General features: G+C 48.7%; 1 protein-coding gene across 2 annotated transcripts in view; it reads left to right on the plus strand.

Annotated features, from left to right (window-relative positions):
- Positions 1-9,545, plus strand: part of CALB2 (calbindin 2) — a 28,928-nt gene extending 19,383 nt beyond the window's left edge. The window contains exons 5-11 of one of the 2 annotated variants that reach the window (XM_029213530.1): positions 2,633-2,689; positions 3,273-3,350; positions 3,886-3,941; positions 4,277-4,316; positions 4,487-4,540; positions 5,318-5,389; positions 8,857-9,545. In XM_029213530.1, coding sequence (XP_029069363.1) covers positions 2,633-2,689; positions 3,273-3,350; positions 3,886-3,941; positions 4,277-4,316; positions 4,487-4,540; positions 5,318-5,389; positions 8,857-8,973 — 474 coding nt within the window. In that variant the 3' untranslated portion in view covers positions 8,974-9,545. The remainder of the gene's footprint in view (positions 1-2,632; positions 2,690-3,272; positions 3,351-3,885; positions 3,942-4,276; positions 4,317-4,486; positions 4,541-5,317; positions 5,390-8,856) is intronic. The other variant, XM_029213531.1, reaches the window with a different exon arrangement.
- Positions 9,546-10,037: the final 492 nt, after the last annotated feature.

Consider the following 10,037-nt stretch of genomic DNA (forward strand, 5'->3'; position numbering starts at 1 on the left):
ATATTTCTTTGTGCTTACTCAAGGGCGGGCTTTCGGAGCATGGGAAGGAATATTTTGAGGGAGCCGGGCATTTTCTTTCCCCAAAGAAAGAACTCTCCCCTAATCAAAAATCATTTACCCAAGTTGTACGTAGAATAAATCTACCTTTTTATTGGGACTTGCTCATATCTCATAACTTTTTAAAAAATCAGGATCAAATTTTTTGAGCCACTACTATACCATGAGAATTACACAGCCTAGTTTGCTGGTATGGAAGAAAGATCCTAAAATATCTATACATTCTCACACTCCTCACAATAAAAGGGGGACATGCCATCAACAGACGAATGTGTGGTACATATATATAATGAAATATTACTCAGCCATAAAGGAGGAATGAAATAATGCCATTTGCAGCTACATGGATGGAGCTAGAGATTATCATACTAAGTCAGAAAGAGAAAGACAAATACCATATGATATCACTGATATGTGGAATCTAAAATATGACACAAATGAACTTATCTACAAAATAGAAATGGATTCACAGATATAGGGAACAGACTTGTGGCTGCCAAGGGGGAGGTGGGGTGGGGGAAGGATGGATTGGAAGTTTGGGACTAGCAGATGCAAACTATTATATATAGAATGGATAAACAACAAGGTCCTGCTGTATAGCACAGGGAACTATATTCAATATCCTGTGATAAACCATAATGGAAAATATATATATATATATGCGTGTGTATGTGTGTGTGTGTGTGTGTGTGTGTGTATATATATATATATATATTTCTGAATCACTTTGCTGTACACCAGAAACTAACACAACATTGTAAATCAACCACAATAAAAACTTTTTTTAAAGTGGGGGACATGATGTGGAGAAGTTGAGGAGACAGGAGATCAAATTTGGGAAAAGAATTAGCGCCTGCTGACTTTCAGAAAATCAAGTTGCTGGTATCTAACTGTGCTGTTTGGAGCTGAGGGAGAAGGGAATAAAAATCAAGGGAAGAAAACTTGGAAGAAAATCTAAGAACTGTGATCAGGCACCAAAATAGACCAAAGATTAGGGAAACAGGGTTCTCTGGGCCGTTTGTCACAGATACACCCACTCTCATCCCCCACCATGGTATTCCCGCCTCCCCACAAGATAGACTGGGTTAAACACTGGGGTTTCAGGACAGCTGCATTCAGGACCAGATTTTTTCAGGACCATTGTATTAGTTAACTATCGCTGTGTGACAAATCACCCCCCAAAATTTACCAGCCTAAGGCAACAAACATTTATTATCTCTCAGTTTCTGTGGTTGGAAATTTGGTAACAGCTCAGCCAAGTGGCTCTGGTTCAGAGTCAAGATGTCAGCTGGGCTGCAGTCATCTGAAGGCTTGACTGGAGCCGGAAGATGCACTTCCAAGGTGGTGCACTCACGTGGCTGTTGGCAAGGGGCCTCAGTTTCTCACTACATGAGCCTTTCTATAGGGCTGCTTGAGTGTCCTTATGACGTGGCACCTGACTTCCTCCAGAGTGAGTGATCAAAGAGGCAGAACAAGAAGGAAGCCTCAATGTCTTTATGACCTAGGCTTGGAAGCCACACACTGCCGTATCTGCTGTGTTCTATTCATTAGAAGTGAGTCACTAAGTTCAGTCCACATTCAAGGAGAGGGAAACTAGGGAGGTGAAGAATTGGTGGACATTTTAAAACCATTCCAACTGTTTTTCCTTGTTTCTCCTGTGTGATGTCTGCTCCTGCTCAGATGGCCAGAATAGAGAGGAAGGAGGTGGTCAGACCCATATCACCTGCTGAAGCTCTGCTTCTCTTTGATCCCCCAGATGCTGTGGTCAGCAGGCAGTTCTCTGGTCCCTCACAGGGACCCAATGCATGTACTGAATAACTGGGACTCAGATCAGAGCCCAGAACCAGTATGGAGCAAGATCCAGTGATGGACCGATTGTCTAGGCCTAGATCACATGCCTCCCTCTGGAGATGGATCAGCCCCTCTGGAACCATGTGGACTGAGCATGAGAGAGGGGTGGTTTCCTAAAAAAAATGGGGCGATGTTTTTTATCAGAAAGATGGGGGAGTGGCCTTGGGATAGTCTAAACAAACTGCCAATTCTGTTCCACCTTCAGACGTGGCTGCCATATGCATCGTGGTGGAGGGGTTGAGGACGCAGTACAATGAGGAGTAACCAAAGCCTGCTTCTGTCCCTTCCAGAGGGTTCTTACCCTTGCTCCCAACTCCCACGCGGAGAATGAGAAGCTTCCAGAACAGTAAAAGGACACCCAATATACCCACAGCAAAAATGGGATCCAACAGATCATAGTGCTGGCCCTGGTAAAAATCTGCCTGGTTAACACCTTAGAAAACCATAACCCTGGTTACAAGATGATCCTGAAGCCAGTTACAGTAAGGAGACCTTGTCGCAGCAGGCTTGTTTTCTTCTCTGTGACCTTGGCCAAGACACCTTCCCTTCTTCCCTTATCTCTTCAACTGCGACATGGAAGGGACTGGTCTAGACCATCTCCATGTCCCCATCTCATTGTAATATTCTTGAATATCAAGACCCGGCCTGGCCCGTTAAAGGAAGATGGAGGGAAGCTTATAGGTGTGGATAAATCTTTGTGAATAGGTTGACATTCCCATTGCAGGCTTGGCGGAAGTATGACACAGACAGAAGCGGCTACATCGAAGCCAACGAACTCAAGGTAAGATGAGCCTTGGAGAGGGCATGGAGGGCGCAGAGAATGGGCCTGAGACCAAAGTGGTGGTGGGTTTAAGGAACCTGGGGAGGGAGGAGAGGGTGGGTGAGGAATGTAGGTGTGTGGTCTGCTTTGGGATACTCAGGCCCAGCTCTGAATGGTTGGACACGTTCAGCCATGTGAAATCAGCAACACAGAGCTGTAGGAGTTCAACCAGTTCACGTTCCTCTGCACGTCAGTGCCCAGGACAGGCATTCCAGCAGTTTGGCCTTCTCGCTTGCACGTCTACCCCTAAATTCCTCTGGACCCAAGGAGTCCCAGGCACTGCTTAGCATGTGTCCTGGGCTCTCTGAGGAGCCAGAGCCAGTTTCTACTGCCTGGCCTATGGGGTGAGGTTGCATCCAGCAGCTCCCTCCCCCTTCAGGGTTACTCCACAAGCATTAAGGGGTGAGGGAATTGTGAGGGCTGCAAGCTACGCAAATGATGTGCCCCGGAAAACAGTGTTGAGTGACCGTCTGAAGGAGCAGGTAAGTGAGTCAGGGACAGACAGCCTGAACTGGGAGCTCTGAAGAGGACTTTGGTATTCCAGGGATTCCTGTCTGACCTGCTGAAGAAGGCGAACCGACCATATGATGAACCTAAGCTCCAAGAGTACACCCAAACCATAGTGAGTGGCTGAAAGTATCCCTCCTCCCCAGGGGTGCAGGACACGGGCCCCAAATCGGTGGGATTCGGGGTTTGTGGGGGTCGCTAGTCGGCTGATTCTTCAGGTCCAGGAGAGGTGACTCCCAGTGGCAGCCAGCAAGAGGGATGCTAGTTCATGGGCCCTGCACCCTCTCTCTTGAGGTCCCCACTCAGCCAAATGCTCCTGGGACAGTGTAAGATGGGAGCATCTGTTTCCATGACAGCCTCCACAGCTCCAGGAGAGGATAAACTTGGAGAGGGTGGGCCTTCGGTGCTGGTCTGCTGTCTTCTGCGGCCCTGTCCCTGAGAAAGGGGGAGGGGAGCCATGACCAAGTCCCTGCTGTCTCCCCAGTGACCGATTCAGCCCATGCTGGTCCCTGCCACCAGGTGACCTCAGAGGACACATGAGCATACTCCCCCATCCTCCTTCCTCTCCAGTACAGGGTATGGCAGGCCAAGGTCCGACATGAGAGAAAGTCAAAACAAATAACCCAGACACCACTTTCTGTCCCCAACAGCTACGGATGTTTGACTTGAACGGGGACGGCAAACTGGGCCTCTCGGAGATGTCCCGGTAAGTGCCTGCCCTCACTCACCCCAGCATCGCTTTTCACAAGATCCCTGCAGATCATCCCTGTGCTACCGTCCCTATCGCCAAGATCAATCAGTGGGGAAGGTGACAGGTCAGGTGTCCTGAAGCACAAATCAAAGTTAGATCAAATCATGATCATCATCACCTCAACGTTCCATCTCCCTCTTTTTAGAACTTTCCACTGACACCTGATTATTAAGTGCTCAGAGATCGTTTCCATAACTACAGATGCTCCTTCTGCATCCCCTCCCCGCAGGTCCGAGTTGTTCTTGCTTCTGCTCTGTCTCCTAATCGCTGCTCTAACATTCTCTTTCCAGACTCTTGCCTGTACAGGAAAACTTCCTGCTTAAATTTCAGGTAAAATAGCCTCTTCGCTTTTCTTCAATTCCTCCCCCCTTCCCCTCATCCCTCTGAGCTCACCCTTCCTCAGCACGCGCGCGCGCGCACACACACACACACACACACACACCACACACACACTCTCTGCAGGGCTTTGGCTTCTGTCTTTAATACCTTGGGGCTTCCAGGGCATGAAGCTGACCTCGGAGGAGTTCAACGCAATCTTCACATTTTACGACAAGGTAAGACAGAGGACGGTGTGGATGGAAAAGCAGGAGGCCCGTTCCAGCCCCCCCACCCCCACCCCACCAGAATGGCTCGCCTTGGTCCTTAGGAGTAAACGAGCTGTCGGAGCAGCAATCTGAGCCATGCAGTTTCTTCCTGTCCCTTTGGATTCCCTGCAGCATCTCCTGCTGTGTGAGAAGATAAATGTCCTTCAGTGTGTGGCCTGTGGGACCCAAGGTTTTGGTTCCTTAAAAGTATAGGAGAGAATAGCTCATGGAAGAGGGTTATGCCTGGAACTAGGGTGTGATTACATTGTTGGTACCCAAAGAGAGGAGGTGCTCAGTACTGCTCCCCTGGTGCCAGGTCATAATCTTGCTGTCTTCCTAGGAAGTGGGGAGTGAGAGGCCCTCCGTACCAATGTCACCCCTCCCTTAGCTGCCCCTGTGTAGGTGACTCCAATGGTTTTCCTTAGAACTGTAGGCTTGGGGGTAAACTTTAAATAGCCTGTGTTCATCCTGACATCTTGTTGTGGGATTCGACACCCAGGGAGTTAGCGAAATGCTTCTTGAACCTCACTTACAATTTCAGTGCAAATGAAAAACACCAGAAGGGAAGGTTACCAACAGTTTTCCCTGGACCCTCCCGTTCCTGCAGTGACCGGTAAAGTCAGAAGTGACACGTTATTTGGGCACCTCTTTTGCTCAGAGTAAAGACCGTTAGCAAAGCTAGACTGTGGTCGGGGATCATGGGGCCTGAGTTCTGAGGCTCTGTGCTGACCCTCTGCTCCCCGCCAGGATGGAAGTGGCTACATTGATGAGAATGAGCTGGACGCCCTCCTGAAGGATTTGTATGAGAAAAACAAGAAGGTGAGTGGCTGAGCCCGGAGGTGGGGTGCTGTCCTGGAGGCGGGATGGGGGTGGGAAGGAAGGCCGAGCAGTGCGTTTTGCTCCTCTCTGATCACCCCCTAACAAGGCAACGGCAGTTTTTTGTTTTGGTTTTCTTCTGGTTGAATTGACTGATTTTTTTTTTTAATACACATAAAAAAGTATGCCATTTTTAAGTACAGTTCAGTGGCATTAACTACATTCACGATGTTGTGCCACTGTCACCACCATCCAGCACTCTTTTTTTTATCCTTCCAGACTGAAACTCTGTAGCCATTAAACAGTAACTCCCCCTTGCTGCCTGCCCCCGGCCACTGGCACTCATCATTCTACTTTCTCCGTGCATCTCACTGCTCTAGATACTTCATATAAGTGAGATCATACAGTATTTATCTTTCTGTGTCTGGCTCATTTCACTCAGCGTAACGTCTTCAAGGTTCATCCATGTTGTAGCACATGTCGGAAATTCCTTCCTTTTTAAGGCTCAGTAACATTCCGTGGTGTGTCTAGCCCCCATTTTATCTGTCCATTCACAGGCAGACACTTGGGTTTCTTCTACCTGCTGGCTGATGTAAATAATGCAGCTATGAGGCCATGGCAGTTTTGATGTGGCCCAGTTCTTGGAAGTGTCAGCCACATGGCCAACAAAAAAGACTTTTTTACAGCAACGGGGAGAAGTCTTGGCAGCATTTTCCTCCACCTCCTGCAAAATGTCTTTCTCTGAGAAAATGGTTTTGCTGCTTTTTTTAATTAGATGAGGAACGCTCTATAATTCCTTGCGTTGTCTAACTGCCTGGGCGGTCAGGCTAGAGCTAAATATAATGCTCAATTTCAGGGCAAAAAATTCATCACAGCCTCTGAGTCTGTCTCCCTTTCCAACTGCCTTCCGACTTCTTTATCCTGAATATCACCCTTCATTTCTTTCACCCTAAATTTATTTTTTTGCTTTACACTACCTACAATTGCTTTTTGAAAGAGGCAGAAAACAAATTATAAGCAAATACTTCCTAGGAAGAAAGGAAGTACTCACCAAGTGTTTGAACTCAGCAGACGTTTTCCTGGCACCAAACTCTAGGAGAAAATTATTTGTGCATCCTTATGTGTCCAAGGAATGTTGCGCATCGTAATGGAAAATATCTTTAACTGTAATTGTATTAATGAGGCATGATTATTCTCCATATCACCCTGCTTTATGCCTGAGGCTGATGGGCCTTGAAGGCAGGCATTAAATCTTGGGAGAGACCCGAATTTCCTGGTCATCATCTAACTAGGCTCTTTCTTGATTACCACAAAAGACAACTCATATGGCTACACAACTTGAATCGAGATGTGGAAACAAAAAAGAGTCAGGTGTTGGGGCTAGGAAACAACTCTGAAGATTAGAGAACAAGGATATTAATAAAATTGTTTACCCGGGAGCCTTCCACCTGTACTAAGCTCCAGATTTAGCACATGGGGATTGAGTGAATGAATCAGTAGAGAGAGCTGCATGCTTGTAAATAACAGCCCCTGAGTTGGGAGGGGAATGGCCATTTTTAGGTGAGCCCACATGGCAGATGCATATGCCTTTTTTTAAAAATAAATTTATTTTTTATTTATTTTTGGCTGTGTTGGGTCTTCGTTGCTGCATGCAGGCTTTCTCTAGTTGCGGCGAGCGGGGGCTACTCTTCATTGCCGCGTGCAGGCTTCTCATTGCGATGGCTTCTCTTGTTGCAGAGCACAGGATCTAGGCACGCAGGCTTCAGTAGTTGTGGCACGCGGGCTCAGTAGTTGTGGCTCACAGGCTCTAGAGCGCAGGCTCAGTAGTTGTGGCGCACGGGCTTCGTTGCTCCGTGGCATGTGGGATCTTCCCAGACCAGGGCTCAAACCCGTGTCCCCTGCATTGGCAGGCGGATTCTTTACCAGTGCGCCACCAGGGAAGTCCATGTATGCCATTTTGATGGTGCCTTCACGGACGGTGATTCGGTTTCTGAGCAGATTTATGTTTGAGGCTCCTGAGGGACAGGCTGATGGGCTCAAACTTCGACATTTCCTAGCAGTCCTAAGACACTTGCAACTTGCTAAAGCCATCCTCAGCTTCAAGCAATACTTCTAGACACAGAAAGTAAGCAGCCCCCTCTGTCCATTCTGCTAAAACTCTTGATGCCACACTGAACTGGAGGGTTTTGTCAAGCTCAGGCTTGATATATGAGGTCACTTCCTTAGCTCCTAATTGAGTGGTAGGTCGCTCAGGCACACCCTGGTGTTATGGACTAGGTGACATTTTTTCCAGGAACTTCACAACTTTAGTGAAGATGCCCCTCAAAGCTAGAGATGCTTGCAAAGTGCCTTGGGGCTGGGTGGTGGCACAAACCCAGGAATCAGTAACGTGAGGGGATGTCACCAAATGATGCAATAAAAGACTGACCTTGGAGCACTGAGGGCAGGTGAGCCACGTAAAGAATTACTCAGGGGACCAAGACTCCTTATGGCTGTAGAGTTGGTCCCATCCTTTAGCCAACACCTTAGTCTTTACACCTCACTTTTCTCATTAGCTGAATGGAGATAATGACCCATCAGCCTGGAAGGGGAACTATTTGAAAAAAAAAAAAAAAAAGATCTGCCGACGTGTTCCATACAAAAGGAGGAGGAAGAGAAAGGAGAAGGGAAAGAAAAAGACAGTTGTTTATTGAGTTTCCAACGTTGATGATGACTTTGCTCTATTTCAGAACTTTCGGCTATTTCCATCCAAAGCAACACAAGGCATGTGGGCTGTTGGTGCTCTGTACATGTTGGCCTCCATTTTGTATGAGACTCTGGGCATATGTCTGTGGGTCACCTGTCTTAGTGCCCCTCAAGGCCACAAGGAGCCAGTGAACAAGCAGTAGGCTGGTAGGCTTGCCGCTGGAGGAGAAAGGAGTTAGAATCCCTTGTTTCGCTGGGTGAGGCTTTTAGGGAAGCATGATCCAAGGGGCCTGAAGACGAAACCAGGGAGCTCCCCTGGCATTCTCCTCCTCACCTGCAGGGACCCAGGAGATTGAGTAAATGGAGGCTCACTGAGGTAGAGGAATTTAGAGAAGCTATGCATAGATAATGACTGTCATCAACAGCTACTGTTTGGAGTGCATGCTGTGTGTCAGGTACTGTGCTAAGTATTGTTTACATTCATTTCCTCACGTAATCATCAAAACACCTCAATGAGGCAGGCTTGTTACTGTACCCATTCTACAGACGAGGCAGCTGAGACTCAGCAAAGGTTGAATACTTTCCCCAAAGCAATGCAGCCACTAAGTGAAAGGGAGAGTGTTTTTCATCCGGGGATTTCTGACTCCCAAGGCCCATGCTTTGTGTGCCTCTAAGCTACTTGCACTGAGATGGGATAAGGGAAAGGTCCTGGCTGAATGAACAGCTGGGCCGTGTAGGTGGGGCCGTCCTCTGAGCCTCTTACCCTCTCCCTCTCTGTCTCCTAGGAAATGAACATCCAACAGCTCACCAGCTACAAAAAGAGCGTCATGTCCTTGGCCGAGGCGGGGAAGCTCTACCGCAAGGACCTGGAGATTGTCCTCTGCAGTGAGCCACCCATGTAAAAGGGGGGATGGGGGCTGCTTCTCCACCTCCCCTCAAACCTGCCCCTGCTGCCCTGCCACTTCCACCCAGACCCGGAGATCCTGAGCATCCCTCCCGCTGCCCCTGCCATCTGCACACACCCCAGCCTGCAGAGCAGGAAAGAAGAGATGGAGAAGGGGCTGCTGACGGGCCCCCTGGAGCCCCCTCCAACCCAACCCTGGATGACCAGTCACAGCGCTCTGCATGCAGAGGGGCACCAACCGCATAGAAGGTGGGCGGGGGCACAGGTGGGGAGTCCCTCGTTCTCTTCGCTGTGATGCATGAGCTCATTCGCTGTATGATTTAGGCTTCTATGTCCAACAGAGTGCACCCTCCCCTCTGCCTCTCCCCTATGCCACCAGCCACCCCGAACCCCCAGGTTCCATGCCCCGCCTCGCTAGTGGTGTAGCTGTCTTCTCAGAGCTCCTTGTTCGTGGCGGGCACCGGCCCTGTCCTTGACTCAGCGTGCTCCCTTTCCCTTTGGGTTTCTTGTTTACCAAAGAAGAGTTTACAGACAATAAAAAGGAAATGTTCTCCTGTGGAAGCTCTCCCAGTTCTGGCTGAGTGGTCAACTTTCTCTCTGCCGCTAGTCCCCGACAAAGAGAGAGCCTGTTCTCGAGTGAGTGGGGAGAGTGAGGGGACCACCCAACTGGGTGTGGGACCACTAGAAGCAAGGGTGTGGGACCCCAGGACGCTGTACTTTCCCTTGCCACTCACTGCCTTCTCTCCATCAGCCTGTCACTTCTCTGCTCCATGTTTGTTTCCACGTTTCTGAAATCATAACAGCAGTTATCAGTTCATTGAAAGTTTACCAAATGCCAGGTATTATGCAAAACAGTTTGCCTGCGGTATCTCTCTTAGTCCCTTGAGAGGGGTGCTGTGACTGTCTCCAGCGTACAGATGAGGAAACTCAAGATTAAAGAGGTCAAGTAACGAGCCCCATGTCTTAGGGCCAGCTGGCGGCGCAAAGCCAGGATATGAATCCCGAGGATTGGATCCACATTTTTTTTTTTTTAATTGGCTGCACCGCACGGCTCGCAGGACC

This window comes from Monodon monoceros, unplaced genomic scaffold, assembly GCF_005190385.1.
Source record: "Monodon monoceros isolate NGI ecotype Baffin Bay Population unplaced genomic scaffold, NGI_Narwhal_1 Super_Scaffold_10, whole genome shotgun sequence".
NCBI classification, from domain to species: Eukaryota; Metazoa; Chordata; class Mammalia; order Artiodactyla; family Monodontidae; genus Monodon; species Monodon monoceros.